Source organism: Diceros bicornis, chromosome 2 (assembly GCF_020826845.1).
Source record: "Diceros bicornis minor isolate mBicDic1 chromosome 2, mDicBic1.mat.cur, whole genome shotgun sequence".
Lineage (NCBI taxonomy): Eukaryota > Metazoa > Chordata > Mammalia > Perissodactyla > Rhinocerotidae > Diceros > Diceros bicornis.
The window spans coordinates 57,090,019-57,111,998 of NC_080741.1; the positions used below are offsets into that span (position 1 = coordinate 57,090,019).

General features: G+C 43.6%; 1 protein-coding gene across 1 annotated transcript in view; it reads right to left on the bottom strand.

Annotated features, from left to right (window-relative positions):
• The window catches only part of ARHGEF3 (Rho guanine nucleotide exchange factor 3), a 296,536-nt gene that overhangs the window by 184,126 nt on the left and 90,430 nt on the right, over positions 1–21,980 (bottom strand). Inside the window, exon 3 of the mRNA XM_058561624.1 lies at positions 13,087–13,153. Coding sequence (XP_058417607.1) covers positions 13,087–13,153 — 67 coding nt within the window. The remainder of the gene's footprint in view (positions 1–13,086; positions 13,154–21,980) is intronic.

Consider the following 21,980-nt stretch of genomic DNA (forward strand, 5'->3'; position numbering starts at 1 on the left):
CAGATCCATTTGACCGTGACTCTCTGGCCACAGATGACTGGACCGAGGCGGAGGGGAGCCCTTCTGAGAGCTGGCCAGCACCTGCCCACCACTGGTGAGGCCCAGCACAAGAAATGTTCGGTTTTCTTAGGGATTTGGGGATGGGGCAACTAAGACTATCCTGTGAGCTGCGGGAGAGAGAGCTGCTAAAAGATCATGTCAGGTTGGGTCAGAGCTGGCGTCATGACAGCCCAGCAATGCCACATACAGGAAGACACTGGGAGCGAGACCTACACATCAGAAGGTGAAAGCAGAGAAAGAGGGAATGAAACCAACCCACAGAGAGAAATCCTGGGTCCCCGCAACTGTATATTCTCTCATTAAACAGCCCTTTTCTTAAGGTCATGGAGCCAGCACCTGTTTTTTGCCATGAGTTCTGTCTAAAATATCCACCCAGGAATCTACAGGGGAGTTGCTCATTACTCAGAGACTGGGCTCTCATCAGCATCTACTCTGCATAGCAAGTTAGCACCATTAACAACCAACAACCCACCACTGTGTGCCTCTTAATGGAATGCAAGTAGCTAGCATCCCTTAGGGTGTTTTCCTGCCCCAAAGTGTTAAACCTGAAACAAATCAAGTCTTTAGACTTACCAGTTTATAAGAAATATAAAGGACAGAGGAACAAGTTAAATAACATCATAGGGAAGCTATTGGAAAAGTTCAAATGCAAGACACATTCCACAAGCAATGGTCTGGTCTTTTCAAAAAGTCAATGTCAATGAAAAGGGAAAAAAGGAGGGATGAGGAGAGTAGTCAAGAATACAAAAGACTAGGGGGCTGGCCTGGCGGTGTAGTGGGTAAGTTCGCATGCTCCACTTCGGCGGCCTGGGGCACATGGGTTCAGATCCTGGGCACGGACCTACACACTACTCATCAAGCCAAGCTGTGGCAGTGTCCCATATACAAAGTAGAAGAAGACTGGCACAGATGTTAGCTCAGGGACAATCTTCCTCACCAAAAACTAAAAAAAAAAAAAAAAGAAAAAAGAAAAAGAATAAAAAAGACTCAAAAACATAACAACAAAACGAAATTGTAGTCTTCAATTGATAAAAACAAACAAAAAAATCCAACTAGATGCAATACATGGCCCTTGAATGGTTTCGGGGGACCCTAACTATAAAAGACAATTGGGGAAATATGAATATAGATTGAATGTTAGGAAATGTTGGGGAATTACTGGTAACTTTCTGAGGTTTGATAACGAAATGGTAATATAGGAAAACTTCCTTATTCATAGGACATATATATTGAGTATTTAGAAGTGAAGGGTCATGGTATCTGTAATTGTGTTACTTTGAAATGGTTTAGTAAAATAAAGCCAAACAGCTCAAGATAAAGAGGTAAAGTAAAATGTTAGCAATTGTTGATTCTAGATTATGGGTATTTGTTGCACTTATATTTCAACTTCCCATATGTTTGAAATTTTTCATCATAAAAAGTCAAAAAAATAGCACACATAGTAAAAATAATAATCATGGAAATGCCTTAGGAAGATACCAAGTGAAGCCTGACATCCCCTCTCTCCATAAACCACACTCAACAGTCCCTACTCCACTGCTGGAACAAATATTATACATCCGTCTTCAGTTCAGCCCCAGATGAAGCTGTTGCTTGCTTTTAGGCAGCATCCTGCACAAACAGCCCACGTCATGGTCTACAATCACCATCCCTCACATTGGGATGGACAGAGGGAACAGCAGGCTCACCATCCCATCTCACACTGAGTCATAAGTTCTCTCCCCACCCCCTTTTCAATGAGGTTTAATTGAACCTGAATAAATTAAATGCATATCTGATACAACTACATTGCACCTTCCACAAATCAGAGCTTTGATTTTAAACAAATCCACACCTCTCCAAAAAAAGGAATGAGCCTCATTCCCCCTTTTTTCTAAAGGGGATGTTAGGTCAAATCAGCCCTGAGAACACACAAACCCATCGTGCATTAGCAGCATTCTGCACGGAACGTTTCCTCCTCCCTGAACATGTGTTAACCAGGTCAGGGCATTGGTGGTCCACGTTGCTGCTACAGCATCTAATCCAGCCGGTTTTAATACCAGTGCCACGTGGAAGTCATGCATAAAAAGGCGGGCCCAGGAGTTGTGTTCATTGAGATTTCCAGAGTTGTATGGCAGAAGGAGAGAGACTGGGTAGGAGAGACAGCAAATGTGGAAGGCCTGAAAATCAAGTAAGAGAAAAATTTTCATCATCAGGCTTATATAGGGCAGCCTATTTAAAAATGGGCCCTATGCAATCTAGTTGCAATGAGCATTTACTTTTAGAGAATATTTATTTTAATTACTGAAGATGAATAAGTTTGTAAGACATCTTCAGTAATAGAAATATTTTAAGTTATGTTAAGTATAAATAAGAGGTTAGTAAGTAGAACATGTGTGTGCTAAACATAGATGAGAAAGAGTGGAAGGAGCAAAAGATACCTAATATTCATAAGATACCTGGTTACTAAATGTTTGTTATACACTAAATATGCATGAGACTTATGAGGTACTCAATATACAGAGGCACTAAATATATATGAGCACTTAATATACATGAAGCCTTAATTTGGCTACCCACTGGAGACACCCATTCTGGCTCCATATGCCCTCTGCCCAAGAAACACAAAATAGAAGTTAGCTAATTCTTCAGCGGGCTAATGGGCAAACTGCAGCTGTTGACCAGGTATACTTGTCCCTGAGTCTTTTTGATAAAGCCAGTGTGTGTCGCTGGCCCAAGGCACCTTCAGTCTGCGGGCCTCTTGCTTGAACTTAAACTTTAATCCTCGCAACCACATCATCAGTGGGGAAGGCCAATGCAGTAGAGAGAGAGAAGGGACACACTGGCACTGTGAACCCCAGGATTCAGGTGGGATCCCTCCATCCCGCCTACATCCTCTCTGTAGTGTGTGAATGTACTGCATCTTTTCCCCCTTGCTTCTTGCTGTGTGTTTCAATTGGTTTAATGGACAGTGTGATTTGAGCACTTAAAAAAGGGGAGGAAGGGGCTATTTAGAGTCACAATGAGCTAAACCCAATCCAATCCATTAAATGGGCCACAATGACTGTGAAGAGGAAGTTGATGGGAGAGAAGAAAAGTCAGTGACAGGACCTTTACCAACCCCCAGGCCAGAGGCTTCAATTCCCATCCCCAGCTTTTGACACAGGCAGAAAACAGAAAATAAAATCTAATATGGAGGAAAAAAGGGAAACTGAAGGGGAAGATTCAGTGTCAGAAATGGAATCTTCCTAACAGGTATATCCCCTTGGTTCTCAACATCACCATCCCCTCCCATCCTTCAAACAGCATAAGGGCCTTTTGGAGGTGATAAGATTTCTGCCATGATATTGTTTGTGTAATAAAGGGTAAATTTGATTAAAATGAAAAATAAAAAGCTCCATGAAAAGTCATACATGTGACAAACCACAAAGCAATACTGAGACTGATACTTGGGCCACTTTCTATTTCAAACTCCTGACTAAGCTCCAATACTTCGCAAAATTTTAGAAATGACTCTAAGCCATTTCAAAATGCAATTTTCCAGGATCAAGAGATGGGGAAGACTTTTGTAAACAAGAATTGTTTGATCTGCCTAGTGCCTATCCCCTTCTTCTGGAAACTGCCAATTCTCCCCCACATTACTATGGTTACCATAGGAGCCACCATAATGATAACAGCAGGACACCACTCCATGGCCACTGTTGATTGGTCCAGGAGTATACCCCTGACCCAAGCTGGACCAATCAAAATCTCTCCCTAGTAATTCTGGTTCTGAGAGGGAAAAGGCTGTCTCTGCAGACGGCTGCGTTTCCACGGTAAGGAGAAATGGAAGAAGTCAGTCTGCAGAGAAAATGCAGCAGATAACAGAGAGGAGTCAGGAACCCTCATGGGCTCCTGGTGCCCAGTTCCAGGGGCTTCTGAGGCCCCACTGCAATCCATGAGATACTCCCCAGACTTCTGTAATTTTAAAAACTCTCCTTGCTTAAGCTAATTTGAGTTTTCTGTCACTTGCAACTAAGATTTCTTAATCCGGAAGACCAAGTCAAAATTATCTTTTACCCTGCATAATCCCGGAGCAAAAAGGGAATAACTGAACTGATAACTATATAAAATAAACAAAGGCATCTATAAATTCTGCGTAAAAAGTGCAGAATTTGCACTGTTGGCATACCAGCCACTATATCCCCACAGACCTCCCCTGTGACCAAAAAAAGAAAATGCTTTTGATTCTAAAAATGAGCTTCCACGTGCCTGGCATATTTTTGGTGTCAGCAGACTGAAAACGACATGAGCTTTTCCTCACAGGTGTCAGCACCTAGTCGCAGGCTGGCTTTTCTCCTGCCTGAAGGGAAATGAGACAAGAGGACTAAGCGGAAACCGGAGGCAGTCAGGTTTTCCTTTTTTTTTTTTTTTTTTGTGAGGAAGATCAGCCCTGAGCTAACATCCGTGCTAATCCTCCTCTTTTTGCTGAGGAAGACCGGCTCTGAGCTAACATCTATTGCCAATCCTCCTCCCTTTTTTTTTTTTCCCCAAAGCCCCAGTAGATAGTTGTATGTCATAGTTGCACATCCTTCTAGTTGCTGTATGTGGGACGCGGCCTCAGCACGGCCGGAGAAGCGGTGCACTGGTGCGCGCACGGGATCCGAACCCCGGGCCGCCAGTAGTGGAGCGCGCACACCTAACTGCTAAGCCACGGGGCCGGCCCCCAGTTTTTTCTTTTGATGAGGCACCTCACATGGAAAAGGCGTCTATTAAATATACATATTTAGAACACAGTCACTTCAGGTATAAGAGAACTCTCGTTATAAGGAGCTAATATTTTCTGCACACTTAACTACATGGAGGCATTGTTCAGATCATTTTACACACATAATAACTAAGTCTCAAGTTTTGAGAAGATGGCATTATCGTCCCCATTTTGCAGAGAAGGCACCTGAGGCTCTGAAATATGTCTTGTCTGAAGTTTCCCATCGGCCCCTTTCTGACCCCAAAGCGTGTGCCTTTTCACCACTTCAGCTTTTCTTGTAACTGCCAAGGACTATCCTCCAAACTCAGAGTTCAGGCTGTCCAGGGGCAGTGCACAGTAAAACTCCCCACCCCGCGAGTGCATAGAGGCAGCCTCTAGACTGACTCTAGGGGAGCTGGGGAGGACAGTGAGACGGGGTGGGGGCAAACGTCTTGCAGCCCAGCACGTCTTGCAGCCCAGCACTGGCATGTGCCTCTTCTATGCACCCAGATTTTATCAGTCCCCTTGTGTTTTGCCACAACACACATTCAGTGATGCAGGCTGATGTTTTCTGAGCCCCGGAGGCTTTTAAATTAAGCTTCCTCTTGCTTGTGGAAGATTTTGATTGTGGGAGGAGTTTGTTTTTAATTATCATAAGTTTATTGTTTTTGCTAATTATAAAAGCAATATATACTCTCTCTAAGAAATTCAAGCCTTACAAAAAATATGTAACTTACACAGCAACAGTTCCCTGGGACCTCATCCACCCCAGATTGTCAGTCAACAAGTGACATTCCTTCAGACTTTCTTCTGTGTATATATTAATATATTATCTCCCTACAAAAGGGGAGTATTTTAGTTTTTGTTATTTTAGTTTCCTTTTCTTTACTTACTGGTTTAAACCTATACATCTTTGTTTTACATTATATGCTTCTGCATCACTTGCACTCATTCAACAATCACATGGCTGAGAGCACAGGCTCTGAAGCCAGACTGCCTGGGACGTGTAACGAAGATTCTGAGCCTCAGTTTGCCCATCTGGAAACTGGGCAAAATAATATTATCTACCTAATAGGGTTGTTGGGGGTGTAATGACATACAAAGCACAGGAACAATAGCTAATATATCTCAAGAGCTAAATAAATGAAATACATTATAGTATTGTTTTTGATTACCTAATGTCATTTAAAAATATTTTTAAAGTATGAATTAGAATGAACAATTTGATTTCATCTACTGGTCATATATATATTCTCTGCTGTGCTGCCTATTCAGATCTTTCAACTACTTTCCTATCGGGTTTTCAAACTTGTGTTATAGCTTTGCAAGAGTCCTTTGTAAGTTAGGGAGGTTAGTGTAAGGTGAATATTACAAATATTTTTCCCCACTTGAAAGTAATTTCATACAGAAGGGAAGTTCCCAAAAGGTGCTGGCAAAGAACATGGACTTTGGAATGAGGTGAGCTCAGGTTTGAATCCCAGCTCCACCACTAACTCATGTGACCTGAGCAAGCTGCTCCACTTTTAAACCTCTGTGCAGTGGGCAGAATTCTAGGATGGTCCCCAGGATCCCCACCCCTAGGTGTACACACCTTGTATAATCCCCTCCCCTTGAGTGCAGGCAGAACCTGAGAAAGTAATGGGATATCATCTCCATGATTAGATTACTAATCATTGACTTTTAGATAATCAAAAGGAAGATGATCTGGGTGGGCCTGATCTAATCTGGTGAGCCCTGAAAAGGAACTGGACTCGTCCTCAAGTCAGAGAGATGTGATGCATAAGAGATATTCGATGTGAGGGAGATTCTCTACTGCTGGCTTTGAAGGAAGAAGCACATGGCAAGGATTTGAGAGTGGCCTCTAGGAGCTAAGAGCCACTCTCAGCTGACAGCCTGCAAAGAAACGGGGACTTCAGTCCTACAACCACAAGGAACTGAATTCTTCCAATAACCTGAAAAGCTTGGAAGAGGCCCCTGAGCCTCAGATGAGACCCTACCCTGGCTGACACCAAGCAGAGAACCCAGCCTCGTCATGCCCAAACTCCTAAGGAACAGTGAGCTGATGAATGGGTTGTTTCAAGCTGCTAAATTTGTGGTAATTTGTTATGTAGCAATAGAAAACTAACATACTCTATTTCCTCACCTATAAAACAAGGATGAGGCTCAAACAACAGCGACCTCTTGGGATTGTTCTGGTAACCCATACATGCATGACGCACTCAACACAGTGCCTGGTATAACCTACGTGAATGCTAGGGGTTAGTCACCTGGGATTAATGGAGCTGTTACTATTGTTTTCATAATTACCAATATGAAATGTAGTAACAAATTATTTTTTCATAAATATAGGGAAGGGAGGGTAGAAAAGGGTAGGGAAGATCAAAACTTTAAAAATAAAGTCCAAGGGAGTAGAAGGGAATAAAAAGGGATTCTGGGGATGAAAAGTTTATCATAGAATATTCCCTTGTTTCTAGCACTTTTAAAAAGATCTTCATGTCTAATCTTTGAAGAAAGGTATGTGTCATCAGCCTTGTTTTAAAGAGACAATACACTCTAATGGCCTGGGGACAAGCAGTCCTGGGTTCCAATGCTAGCTACAACTATGGATGTAGTTTTAGGCAAGTTAGCAGATATGGGGCTCATATCTGCTAATGGGAACAAACACTGTCTACGGTGCAGGACTGCCCCAGCCTTGCCTGGAGCCACTGTTCAATACACGGAGGTAAATGTACAAACTGAGGCTACGAGAGAAGAGAAAGCCACGCTGCCTTCTTTTGCAGAGTAGACATGGCAAGGCCACAACAAACACTGACCTGGCCAAGTGTGTTTTGAGAATTAGAGACTCTGTCACTCTACAGAGTTGTGAATTTCAGAGCATTTCAGTCTGACCTTCAAGAAACATTCAGCTACGCTGAGGGTTTGCTAACTCCCTTCCAAACACAGGGCCTGGGATTTGTCAATGCAGCATGGAGCAGGCACAGGACCTACTGTCTGCAGACAAGGTTCTAGTCCTGATCTCTCCACTCTGAGTGACCCCAGGAGCACTCACCACTATTTCCTGTCTGTCTCGGGACTCCCTTTTGGTAACGATATCAAACTCTTCCTTGGAGCAAATGCCCCTTCCCCACCTCAAGGGGCTCTAGTAGAGTACCAATTACAAGACCCCATCCACCCAGCTCCCTCAGAGGGAGCATGTGGCCAAGGCCTGTCCAATCCTCTTGACCACAGTGACTGGCCAAAGTGGAGCTATGTGACCCGAGCCAGGGCAACCAGAATCCTACAGTGGGATTTCATATGTGGACCCTGGAAGTAAAAACTTCTTTCTTTCCTCTGGAAATGCATGGCTGTTTATGGACATCCTCTCTCTCCAAAAAAGTCCATGTGCAGTAGGCAAAGATAAGACCAATTCCCCAAGAATGACAAAGCTGAGAGAGGGAGTATCCCTGGATACCACTGTACCTGAAGCCTACCCATCTCAGTTTCCCTCAGTCACATGGACCAATCAATTCCTGTTTCCACTTGAGCTAGTTTTTTTTTTTTTTGAGTTGCCTCTCCTGTGGCTTTTTTTTTTTCCCCCCCGAAAGCCCCAGTAGATAGTTGTATGTCATAGCTGCACATCCTTCTAGTTGCTGTATGTGGGACGCGGCCTCAGCACGGCCGGAGAAGCAGTGCATCGGTGCGCGCCCGGGATCCGAACCCGGGCCGCCAGCAGCGGAGCGCGCGCACTTAACCGCTAAGCCACGGGGCCGGCCCCCACCTGAACTAGTTTTAATTGAGTTTCTATCACTTGTAACCAAGAGTCCTGACTAGTACCCTAGGCCTTGTTTTCCTCATCTTAAAATTAAAAGGTTGGGGCTACAATGTCCAAAGTCCCTTCCAAAGCCCCAGAGTTTAGAAATTTCCTTCCCAAATGACCTACATGAGAGTAAAGACCAGGTGCTGGAGGGAGACAAGACAAGCACAGCCCTGAAACGTGGTTGATATTTAATTGAAACCTCAGTTCTGGCACCTAAACAATGCCTTGTACACAGTAGGTTTTGCTAAGTATTTCCTAGGTAACGAATAGCTGATGGCAGGAATTGTATTCCTGAGATTTTCACATTTCTAGGGTGAGTTTTCTCCCTGAGTTTGTCTGTCTCTCTCTCTCAGCTACCTGGAGGAGTTGTAGCAAACATTTTCACAAGGAAGGGTGGAAATTCTGAGCTCAGCACTGCCCCAACCAGATGGGGACCAGATTGCAGTGGGCACCCGACAGAAGAGCTGTCTTGGAGCAAGACACCCCCCAGGGTCCCACCTCTCTCAGCGTCCCGCCTTCTTATTCCCCTCATTCTATTCTAGTTTTACTTGTAATGTTCCCACAATAACTGCCCCAACAAAAACCATCCTCTTGGCTTCTCTCCATGAACGTATGTGCAGCACCCATGGGTCTGGTGAGAGATGGACACGGCACTACCCCTGGCCCGGGTAGTGGGGGGGGGGGCAGGTCTTGGAGGGTCGGTGATACCCAGGGCCTCTGTCTCCTTAAACAAACATAGGAACCTGCAGTAATAACGACAACTTGTGAAAGGGCTAAACTGTTCGGTAGGTAGAAAGGATGTGTCATCCAAGTGTCACCAGCCCTTCCTGAACCTGTCTACAGTCAAAAACTCTAGCCAAAAAAAAAAAGGGAAACCACAAATGATACTCCTAATGTTTTGAGGAGTAATGCAGATCTGCAGTGAATGTTTCCAGGGAAGAAGAGGAGGGGGTTCTAACATGATTCACTCAGCAAGACTTTCCTTAAAATTATTTTGAAACACCTCTCTCTTTTCCCGAAATGTCTACTCCTTAAGACGCCGACCACTACCTCTCCTCCCCTGTGCCCTGGCCCTGGCTCCCTCCTTAGTCCTCACGTGTCTCCCTCTTCATTTCTCACCTAGAGCAATGTGGTTCCTTCTCCTCTTGCCTTTTCCAATCCATTTCTCACCACCTTTTCTCCCCCCACACCCCAAAAATCCACAAATGCCCAGGACGTGGGTGAACTAACACAGGATCCTTCTCCTTTACAAGATAAAGAGGAATGGAATTACAAATGCTTATAATGGTTTTCTCTGCCACATATATAAATGTGGGAAATTCACTAGCACAGAGATTCTAAAACCTTTCCTTCTCAATTAAGAAAAGAAAGTGTTGGGGCCGGCCCGGTGGCGCAAGCGGTTAAGTGCGCGCGCTCCGCTGCGGCGGCCCGGGGTTCGCTGGTTCGGATCCCGGGCGCGCACCGACGCACTGCTTGGTAAGCCATGCTGTGGCGGCGTCCCATATAAAGTGGAGGAAGATGGGCACAGATGTTAGCCCAGGGCCGTCTTCCTCAGCAAAAAAAGAGGAGAATTGGCGGATGTTAGCTCAGGGCTGATCTCCTCACAAAAAAAAAAAAAAAAAAAAAAGAAAAGAAAGTGTTTACAAAAAGCATGGTCTAACCTGGGAGTCACATTTCATTACAGAAAATGTATCAGCTAGATAATGCCTCAACTGTCTTCGTTCTAGCGTTCTGGGTCCTCGTTCTTCAGTTCCGATTACCAGAATGATGGTTACAAAGCATGTCCTGGCTGGGAGTGAGAGTGTTTCCACTTGGTTGGGTTCCCTTCCACCCCCACCATGTCATGGAGGATTATGCTCTAAGGTGAATAGAAATCAATTTGTCCACACAGAAATCTGGCAATTGACCAGGCCCCGAACCATCACCTTCTGGTATATCTTGATGTCAACCTGTCTAACTTTACCAATAAGCCAGGGGCCAGAAGAAATGAAAGCAAAGACAAGAGACCAAGATAAACACCACAACTGACCTAACCACCTAACAGACTCTATTCACTCCAACAATTTTAACCTTTTGGGAAAATCTTACGAGTTGGCTAAGAATTTGGGGCTGACAGGAAGCGGAAGTCAACAATGCATTAGATTCTGTCACTTATTTGCTTGTAATTAGCCAGGGGTAGTGTGTTCTCCTGCAATGAATTACTGATTTTAAATGTTACCATTGCAAGGATGAGCCAACAAAGGGTTACTTAAACCAAGTGTATATCTAACAGGTTCCTTTTCAGCAGCAAGTTCTATAAATCAGAGTTGTGCTCAAAAATTCACAGAACATTTTTCAAGGGGAAACAGCTGAAGAGTTCTCCGGGCCGTAAGTAGGATAATCACTTGTCCCAGTTTGCTCAGGAACCCAAGACATGGGACTTTCAGTGCTAAAACCAGGACAGTCCCAGGCAAACTCAGGTGGTTGGTCACCCTACATGTACCCCAACCCTTCGCTAGTGACCACTGTCGAATCAGAAGGAAGGGTCGGGTACACTGAAGGGAGGGTAGAGAGGGAGAGGAAATAAACGCTTTCAAAAAGGCAAACTTGCTCCCAGGAGGTCCAATTTCTCTATAGTTCAAAACTGACTATAAATGCCAACTGTTCCAAAGTGTGTACAAACTATTTCATCAACAAAGGGTTTATAGTCAACAACTTTGGGAAACGCTACAAACTCCATCAACTCTGCTTAATGTAGTCTCCATGCTCATCAACACATCCAAGATTCTGAGAAGTCCTGCTGTGGTGGACATATTTAATTTGATGCTCTCAGTGTGTCCCAAGTTTATTTGACCACACAAGTCTTTTCTCGCTTAACAGTTATGATCATCCAACTGAACACACTTTGAGAAATGGGGATCTTATGCACAACTCAGGAGGTACAAGACTTACATTCAGTCAGGCATGCACATCTGCTTAAGAGGTCAACAGATTTCTCTTTGTACTCAGTGAATAGCACATTGTAAACTTAGCTAAAATAGAGCCATGATCTATATGTATTTTTAATAAGACACTTGGGGAAAATGACTGAGATCTATGTAGGATATTAAAGATGAATTGAACAGGGGCCAGCCTGGTGGCACAGCAGTTAAGTTTGCACGTTCCACTTCGGCGGCCCGGGGTTCACTGGTTCAGATCCTGGGCACGGATCTACTCACTGCTCATCAAGCCATGCTGAGAAGGTGTCCCACGTAGAGGAACTACAAGGACCTACAACTAGGATATACAACGATGTACAGGGGGCTTTGGGGAGAAAAAAGGAAAAAAAGAGGAAGATTGGCAACAGATGTTAGCTCAGGGCCAATCGTCCTTTAAAAAATGAATAAAGATGAATTGAACCAGGAAAACAGTGCTAAAAAGAGTAAAGACTTGAACTTGAAACACAATCTGAAGTGGATTTTGTGTCTGATGGATGTGAGAGATTTATTTATTCACTCATTCATTCCATTCATTCATTCAACAAATTAATTAAGCATGTCTGAGCCAGGCACTGTGCTAGGCCCAGGGATACAACAGCGAATGAGAGAGTGACAAGGTCTGTACACACCTGATGCTTGGGGCTTCCAATCTTAAATTTAAGTGAGTGCTAACTAACACTCTTAACAATGAGAAGAAAGTGCAGGGACCCATAGGAGGTGCCTCTAGCTCAGACTCAGGGGGGTGGTCATGACGGCTTCCCACAGGAGGTGATGTCAATTTAGATCCAATGGATGACACGGGTGGGCCATGTGCAGTGTGTGTAGGAGTGTGGTGCTGGGCAGCAAAGGACAGTGTTGTGGGCAGAAAGAACAACACATGCAAAGGCCTGGTGGTGAAACAGAGCTCGAGCATTCTCTACACATGCAAGGGGTCTTGTTCCTGAGGTCAGAGCCAGAATTCATTTTAGCGTGCAGCAGGGCCTCCATACACTTTGACTATTTATTATTATTATCATTATTATTATTATTTTTTTTTTTTTTTAAGGAAGAGAACTTTGCATCAAGAGGAGGTTAGATCTGACCCTTCTACACCTCTAAAGGTCTACAGCTTTGTGATTGGGAGAATTTTATGATTTCCTTTAAAATCCGTTTAAAGCCTACAGACTTCTGGAAAACAAAGCTCTCCACGAAGTCATAAATGTATGTATTAACAGACTGTACACTTCCGATTTCTTTTTTCCTTCATTGTGCACTGGTTTCCTCCAGGTTCCCATGAAAACAGCCACAATGCTGACCTCATCAACCTTGATACCTCTGCGCTTCTTCACAAGATGCTTCCAGTAGCCCAAGACCTACAGGGCAAGCGAACATCAGTAGGCGCTTATTGGGCCACTTATATTTTTTAATTAAACCACAACCACTGAAGCAAATGTGACTTCCCCAAGTGGTAATGCAAAGAAGCTTTCTCAGTGGAGACTTTGACTAGTAAAGCCAACCCCGACAGCATCATCTCTGGAGCATCCAGAATGGGACACATAACAGCAGGCGCGACCAGGGAAAACACTTACCCCTCTGAAATTCCAGGCTTTAGGAGAGGGAAACATGGGAAAGTTGTTTTGCTGCTGCCGTTTAGGCCTAGAAGAGGAGAAAAAATAAGACAGTATGTTCGTTACTCATTGGTTATTTATTCAGAGGAAATCACTGACTTCAGATGCAGCTTTCCCAAAAAGAGAGACGCTTGGAGAAATGGCACAGGCAAATGAGGCAGCTGAAGTTTCCTACAGCTCTGTAATCTTTAGCAGCCAAATTCACTCCAAATTCCTTCCCGGTTCCCCAGGAGGAAAGCCCAGAGTCCCTTAAAATAGTCAACCCCTCACCCTTAAAAAATAAAATAAAATCTAAAATTCAACCTGGATGCGGTCAAAAACCCAGACCCAACTCCCAATCTCGATCTTTATTTCTCATACACAAACAATTCCCAAATGGACACCATCAGGTGATGTTTACAGCTTCGGCTCGGCCTGGAACTCTCCCTCGCTGCACACACACTGGGGAGTCCCAGCACCTAGACAGAGGCCACACTCGAGCTCCCAACTTTTAGCGAGACGATCAACAGGGCATGGTTGGTTACTGCCTAACAAGCCGGAACCGGTTTGTTCCTCACCTATTAATCTCGCCACATGAATCAATCCCCTTACGTGATGGAGGCAGCTTCAGTGGAGTCAGCACAAGAGGACAGGGGAGGAAACGATGCACCAGTGTGGTGGGTGGCCCCAGGCACACTGGGAACACCTTGTTTCTGTCTGGTAAAGTGAATCCAGTTTTGTAGCTGCCAACACACCTACGGGGACACCTTTTACGTTTTCATGGAGTGATCAATTACTCCTCTCAAAAATCTTGTGTCTGTCAATACGGATATTCAAATTTCACGTTTGCTTAAGTACCTCACTGAAAAGCATTCCTGAAAAGGTCCATCTCAGACTTTCCCTAAGGTTTTAGTCACTGATGTACCAAAAGGGTGGTGTCGTTGGTGTTTGACACAATAGTCACACCTTTACTTTGACCTCTGCCATAATCAGCAGGAATGCAAGGCAGGCGCTTGCGGTGACCGTTGCACAGGATTTGCAGTGTGTCAGGCCTGAGAAAAAAATCTTGATTGGCTCTACCATGCAAAGGAGATAAACAAAATACAAAATAACTATAACAATAGCAGTAGCTAACGGGTATTGAGTATTTAAAACAGCATATGCTAATACTTCATGTAGTTAACCTCACTGACTCTCACACTGTGAGCTATGATTCCTTACTGTACCCATTTAATAGGTAAGAAAACAGAGACCTACGAATATTAAGTGACTTGACTATCATCACACAGGTGAAATCAGGATTCTCATCTCAGTTGTCTGATCTCAAATCCCACGGTGTTTTATTAGCTGTGTGACCCTGAGCACAAGGCTTAATCTCTTGAGCTTTCATATTCCTATGTGCAAAACAGGAGAAATAACATCCAGTACATAGAGTGAAGACGAGATGAGAGCTCTAACTCAGTTCTATCACTGCTAACTTCTCAACAAATGTCAGCACGGTGCCTCCTCCTGGCCCCCGCAATTCCTGGCTCTAAGAACAGCCTTCGACTAGGGGCATAGGATTGACACAGAAGAGCTGAGACAACTCACCAGATGGGAACTCCCGCCTGATGTGTCTTTATATCCAGCCCCCTCCTTCTGCCTCACCCTCCTCCTCACCCACGTGTACAACAATAAAGACTCAGGCTAATAACATCACAAGACAAACAGAGAACACGTGGGTGGTTATTTAGATTTAATACTCTTCTCTATTAAGTAACATGGTCTAAGCTCTTCTGAAAAGACATTTCTCCCATAAAAAAAACAACTTAGAATTCAACAATACCTCTCCCTGGATACTGCTCCTTCCCCTCCCGGGTTATAATTGGGCTTTGCTTTCCTAATAATTTGATGAGCTTCACTGCTTCCAAAGCAACAACATTTACCAGAACATTCTGAGTAAATGTGCCCCTCTTTTATATGTTGCAGTCCACAGAAAATGACAGTCACAGTAATCGACTGTGATTAAATTACATGACGTGCCAGGGACACGCTAAGCACTTTGCCTACAAAATCTAAGTCTCACAATGACAATAAGATGGGTTATTATGTTATATCATAATGTTAATACATCATATACAGATAGTATTACAGTGGTGTTATATATTTTATACATAATACATTATAATAGCATTATATACTTTTAAATAAATAATAGTAAAATATATTATAATTTGTATCATAATATATTTTCATATAATATTATGGTATAATGGGGATATTATCATTACCCCTTTTTACAGATGAGATAAACTGAGGTTTATCTCAGAGGTTAAACAACATGCCAGAAGTCACACAGCTGGTAGGTGGCCACGTTGTGTCTGACTCCAGATTCACAGGATGTAGCCCCTCTCAAATAGAGAGAAGCTTCACCAAACAGAGCAGAGGATGCTTTTGGAAGAATGCAGTCTGGGGGCTCCTTGCAGGAGGGCACCAGTCTAGCAGGGCCTCACACTATGAGGCCTCATAGGCAAAGAAAAGGCATCAGAGCAAGTCTGTCAATCCAGGGCACTCTTGGGCAACGTGGATGCCCCACTCTCGGCTGTGGAACTGCCAGGAAACCTACCGAGGGATAGGCTGTCCCTAACGGTTAGCTCCCCCCACCTTTGCATTCCACCACCAGCCAGGCTTCCAGATCACTCCCATTAGCTGGAGTCCCTTTTAACAATCTAATCTGGCATCATAAGAATCTCCTGATAGTTTCCTCCTCCTCTTCCTCAGCCAAACACTACCACCCAGGTGGCAGGAAAGGACAGTTTCCGGGAATAAAATGCACTCTCCTGAGAAGCCTCCTTTATGAAGCCCACGAGGGATGCTGGCACCATCAAGTACACCATCTTGGAAGCCTTTCAAGGCCAGGTCCTCACCGTGGGAGGGCAAATGAGTCCTGGGTGTATTTCTTCTGTTTTAGAAGCAACTTCTTTGCACTGTCAGCAAAAGTCCAAGCCAGAAGATGGCACTTGGTTCTATGGGTTCCCCAGACACAAAGATATGTGGTTGGGCCTCTTAACAGCACTGGGAGGAGTTATCTATAGCGTGTGCAGTCCTGGGCCCCTAACGTGAGCCAGGCCCGGGCACAGTGTGTACACATGTGGTTAGGAAGCACAGCCCATCCCACAGATGTCAGGAAGGCAAAGCTGACGGGAATCATCTACCTCCACGGAGGGACTGATGGGAAGTCAGAGAGAGAAACTGCTGAGCCACGGGGGAGAGCTTCTTGCCCAGAAGGAAGTTACAACCCAATGAAAGGTTGGAAAGAAAAGTTATAACCTCTCCACTTTCAGGAGAGTTTAGGGTAGAAATGGAGAAATGCCCACAGTAGCAGTGAACAGTCAGTATTCACGGTGCATTTAGAGAACGATCTCAAACTCAAGTGTGTGTGGCTGGAATCAAACAGAATAAGCTCAGAAGCAATAGGCCTTAGGGTTGGCAACAGAATGTCTTTTCTACCACAGGAAAACAAACGCGACTCTTGTCCAACACCTTGAGAAGAGGGTTAGTGACCATTTCCAGAACAGCTCCAAAAAGTGTGGGTTTCAGAAGTGAACATTTAGACTGCTTCTGCTGCCCACACACCAGGTGGGGCTAAGAGCCTGGTGTTCAGGGTAGAACAGACTTGGGGCTCCAAGAGTGGCGCCCTCCCTTTCTTGCTGGGGAACTTCAACCAGGCTACCTACTCTCTACTCCCTCTGAGCCTCTACCTTCTCATCTGTAAAATGGGGATAATAAACTCTTTTCACAAAATTGAAGCATTAAATTAATGTACTATATAAAATGTTTAGCAGAGAGTCTGGCACCTAATAGGTGCTCAAATTAGCTATTATTATTATTATTATTATTGAGAAGACTCTTTCCTCAACTCAGTAAGGGGGAATGTTACTTATTATCATTGGTAAGGCTCACGTTGGACAGCCAATGAAATTTCCGTTAATTCTTACAGACTGGATAAGACATAAGTAAAATAAAGGTTTCAGTGTGTTATGAATATTTGTGTTAGGTAACAACAACATGGCCACAAATATGAACACACTGTAACCATGAAAAGAGATCCCTCTTCCCAATATAATTTCCTGCCCCCCGCCACGTTTTTTCCTTCCCAAAGACTACCACCTTTGCCAGCATGTTGTATATGTTTTAAATATTTTAATATCTTAATTCTCAATCTAGAGCAGCTTGCTAAGAAAACTCTCCTTTTATTCTTTCATTTTCTCTCTCTCTATCCATGAAGACAATTGTAGCGTTACTAGGAAAACCAAACAGCTACACTTGATAAGAGAAATTAGTGCTGGATGCATTACCACCTGTGCCGGGTATTTTATTCTGGTGGTGGTTTCTTTCACCTAAATGTCTTCTTAGTTCTGTTTCTGGGACATAATCGAGGATGCACTGGCAGGTGTTTAGCCAAGTGAAGACCCAATTCTTTGCAGAGAAGCTCACTGTGAGAGGTAGTTTCCAGAAGGGAAAGCTCATCACTGTGGCTTGTCTCTTAAACAAAAGCACAGAGGCACCAGCCAGTAACATGTTTCTGTAACTCATGGAGCCACACTCAGCTTCATCCTACTCCTGCCATGGCTGCAACTCCAACTCTTTATTTCCTGATAAATTATGGGACCCTCAGAAATGGTCAACCTCAGGAATGAATCCTCTTTGCAACAGTCCTGTTGAGAATGCACGCTGAAAGAGAGCCCTCACCCCTGGGAGAATGGGTCTGTATGCACGGGGGCTCACACATTAACTTACTCATCAATACTTATTGAGCACACACTAGATACCAGGCCCAGTGCCAGACATTAGAGATACAAATGCAAGTGAACAAACAGATCCAGTTCCTGCTTTCATGGAGCTTACAGAAGGACAACAGACCAAAAAAAAAGATTACAACATGGGAAGTAGTATAAAAAAAAGAAAGAGTGGCAGTGGGGAGTACCAAAGGGTCCCAGTCAAGGTTTGAGGACCCAGAAAGGCCTCCCAGAGGAAATGAGACCTCCATGTGACCTGCCAGAGATGAAGGATTCTACCAGGTGATGAAAGAAGGGAACTGTAGGCCAGGCCACGGGAAAAGCATGCTAAAAATGCAGGGAGTAAAAAGCTGATCTTTGAAAAGATTAACAAAATAGACAAAACTGAACAAGTTAAAAAAGGGGTGGGGAGAACACTAATAAGGACTGTTATGGAGAGGGGCCCGTAACTAGATACAACACAATTAAAATGACAAAAGAGGGGCCGGCCCGGTGGCTGGTGGCGCAAGCGGTTAAGTGCGCGTGCTCTGCTGCGGCGGCCCGGGGTTCGCCGGTTCGGATCCCGGGCACGCACTGACGCACTGCTTGGCAAGCCATGCTGTGGTGGCGTCCCGTATAAAGTGGAGGAAGATGGGCACGGATGTTAGCCCAGGGCCAGTCTTCCTCAGCAAAAAAAAAAAAAAAAAAGAAGAGGATTGGCAGATGTTAGCACAGGGCTGATCTCCTCACAAAAGTAAATAAATAAATAAAAAATAAAATAAAATGACAAAAGAACGTCACTAAATTTGAACAACCTTATGCTATGCCATTAAATTTGAAAACTTTAACAAAATGCATAAATTCTTATAAAATATATAACTCAATCAAAACTGTCTCAAGGAGAAAGAGAAAGCCTGAAAAACTCTATAACTAATAAAGAAATGTAAGAAAGTGCCAGGCCCAGACAGTTTTACTGATGACTTCTACAAAACTTTTAAAAAAAACAGATCATTCCAATCATATACAAACTGTTCTATAGAAGATAAAAAGAATCCAGAGTTAAGAAGTAAAGGAGAGATGGCACATTTGAACAATTGGAAGTAAAGTATGACATCTGTCAATAAGGAAACAGATCAAATGAAGATATAGTCATTCTTAACAATGGAAGACCATATAGGACTATATGTTAATGAAAAATCTCAAATAAAAAAAGAAAGGAGAAAATATGATAATCCAAGTTGCAGGAGAAATGCACGATATGATGTGTTATAATACTAATTAGGAATGCACAGAATACAGTCATGCATTACTTAACGATGGGGATACGTATTGAGAAATGCATCGTTAGGTGATTTCACAGTTGTGCAAACATCATGGAGTGTACTTACATAGACCTAGATGGTAGAGCCCTCTACACACCTAGGCTACCTGGTACTAATCTTACGGGACCACTGTTGTATATGTGGTCCCTCGTTGACAGAAATGTCATGATTCAGCACATGACTGTAACACTCTATTATTTATAGCAATGTATGTATGTAGTGAAAATATAAGACTACAGAGGAAAAGGCTGTAACAACTGCAGAAGAGTAGTTCCCTCTGGGGATTGAAGGGAGAAGGGAGTGGGCTGGGCCACACATAAGGCTTCATCTCTGCCTGTAATGTTTCATTTATTCACATGAAAATTCTGAAGCCTGGGAAATGCAAATCAAAACAACACTAAGATATCACCTCACGCCCGTTAGAATGGCTATAATCACCAAGACAAAAACAACAAATGTTGGAGAGGATGTGGAGAAACAGGAACCCTCATACACAGCTGGTGGGAATGCAAACTGGTGCAGCCTCTATGGAAAACGGTATGGAGATTCCTCAAAGAATTAAAAATAGAGATGCCCTATGATCCAGCCATCCCACTACTGGGAATCTATCCAACGAACCTGAAATCAACAATCCAAAGAGGCTTATGCACCCCTATGTTCATTGCAGCATTATTCACCATAGCCAAGAAGTGGAAGCAACCTAAGTGTCCCTTGACTGATGATTGGATCAAGAAGATGTGGTATATATACACAATGGAATACTAGTCAGCCATTAAAAAAGACAAAATCGTCCCATTTGCAACAACATGGATGGGCCTGGAGGGTACTATGTTAAGTGAAATAAGCCAGAAAGAGAAAGACGAACACTGTATGATCTCACTCATATGTGGAATATAAACCAACACACGGACAGAGAAAACTGTACTGTGGTTACTAGGGGTAATGGGGGTGGGGGGTGGGCACAAGGGGTGAAGGGAGACATATTATGGTGATGGACAAACAAAAATGTACAACCCAAAATTTCACAATGTTAAAAACTATTAAAACATCAATAAAAAAAACTTCTGAAGCCAATAGGGCAAAATATTGCTGTTTATTAAATTTATATAGTGGGTACAGAAGTGAATATTATACTAGTCTACATTTTACTACATGGGTGAAATATTTTACAGTTTAAAACAATAATAAACAAACGAATAAATTGCAGCACAGCCATACAATAAAATACTAAGGCATCCATTAAAAATAATGAGGTAAAGTTATGTCCTCCCCAGCACAGACCTTAAAATAACAGTATGTGAAATAAGAGACAGGACAACATGTAAACCCATTTAGGTTTATACACACACACACACACACACACACACACACAAACATACAGATTCAGCTGTGTGTGTGCAGAGTGAGGGCTCATGTAAACCCATTTAGGTTTATACACACACACACACACAAACATACAGATTCAGCTGTGTGTGTGCAGAGTGAGGGCCCATGTAAACCCATTTAGGTTTACACACACACACACACACACATACAGATTCAGCTGTGTGTGTGCAGAGTGAGGGCCCATGTAAACCCATTTAGGTTTATACACACACACACACACACAAACATACAGATTCAACTGTGTGTGTGCAGAGTGAGGGCCCTGGAAGAGCACACACACAACTGTTGACAGTGATTGATTAGGTAGCTGGGGTAGGGGGTAGGCAGCACAAATGTGGACGCTATCTTTTACATTATGTATTTTTAAATCTTTACTATGAAAACATATTGTACATGTAATGGAAATTATAATAATGTTTATAAAAAGGCCTTGACAGGTGGGGAAGGAGCTGGAGAGGCGTGAGATGAGGCTGAACGGGTGGACAGGGCTGGCCAGGGCAGAGCCTTAAAGGCCAGGGGTGGGGGTTTGGCCATGGGCAGTGGAGCTCCACTGAAGAGTTATAAGCAGGGAGCAAGATGACAAGACTTGCCTTTAGAAAGATCCCTCTGTCTAGAGAGAGGAGAAGATAGCAGAGGGGGTCCAGAGCAGAGGCAGAGAGCAGCTGGGAGACTACTGCAGACATCCAGGCCCACTGCAGCCTCTCTCATGGGGCACTTCCAAGATTCTGAAGGCACAGAATTCGTGTCAGTTCAGACTTCTCTCTCCTATTCTCCACCCCTCTGCCAGGTTTTTTTTTAGAACAGCACTCTCCAATAGAAACATCATGTGAGCCACATACGTAATTTCAAATTCTCTATTAGTCACATTACAAAAGTAAAAAGAAACAGGCAAATTTAATTTTAATAATGTGGTTTATTTAATCCAATATATTCAGATATATTATCAGTCCAATATGTAATCAATAGAAAAAAATATCAGATATATTTTACCTTTTTTTATACCAAGTCTTCAAAATTCAATGAGTATTTTACCCTTACAGCACATCTACAACACTAGCCATGTTCCAAGTTCTCAACAGCCCATGTGGCTGCCATATTGAACAGCACAGTTATAGAAAAATAATGCACACAGTTTCAAAGAACCTCAGACTTCGAAAATCCACTGCTTAACAATTAGTGACCAAACAAAATGCATTAATTGAGACCTATATGAAGTGTTAGACACTCTCCAAAATGATTTTAGCATCCATCTGAATTCAGAAACATTCAAAAGAGCAAAAACTGGGCCGGCCCCGTGGCTTAGTGGTTGGGTGCGCGCGCTCCGCTGCTGGCGGCCCGGGTTCGGATCCCGGGTGCGCACCGACGCACCACTTCTCCAGCCATGCTGGGGCCGCGTCCCACGTGCAGCAAC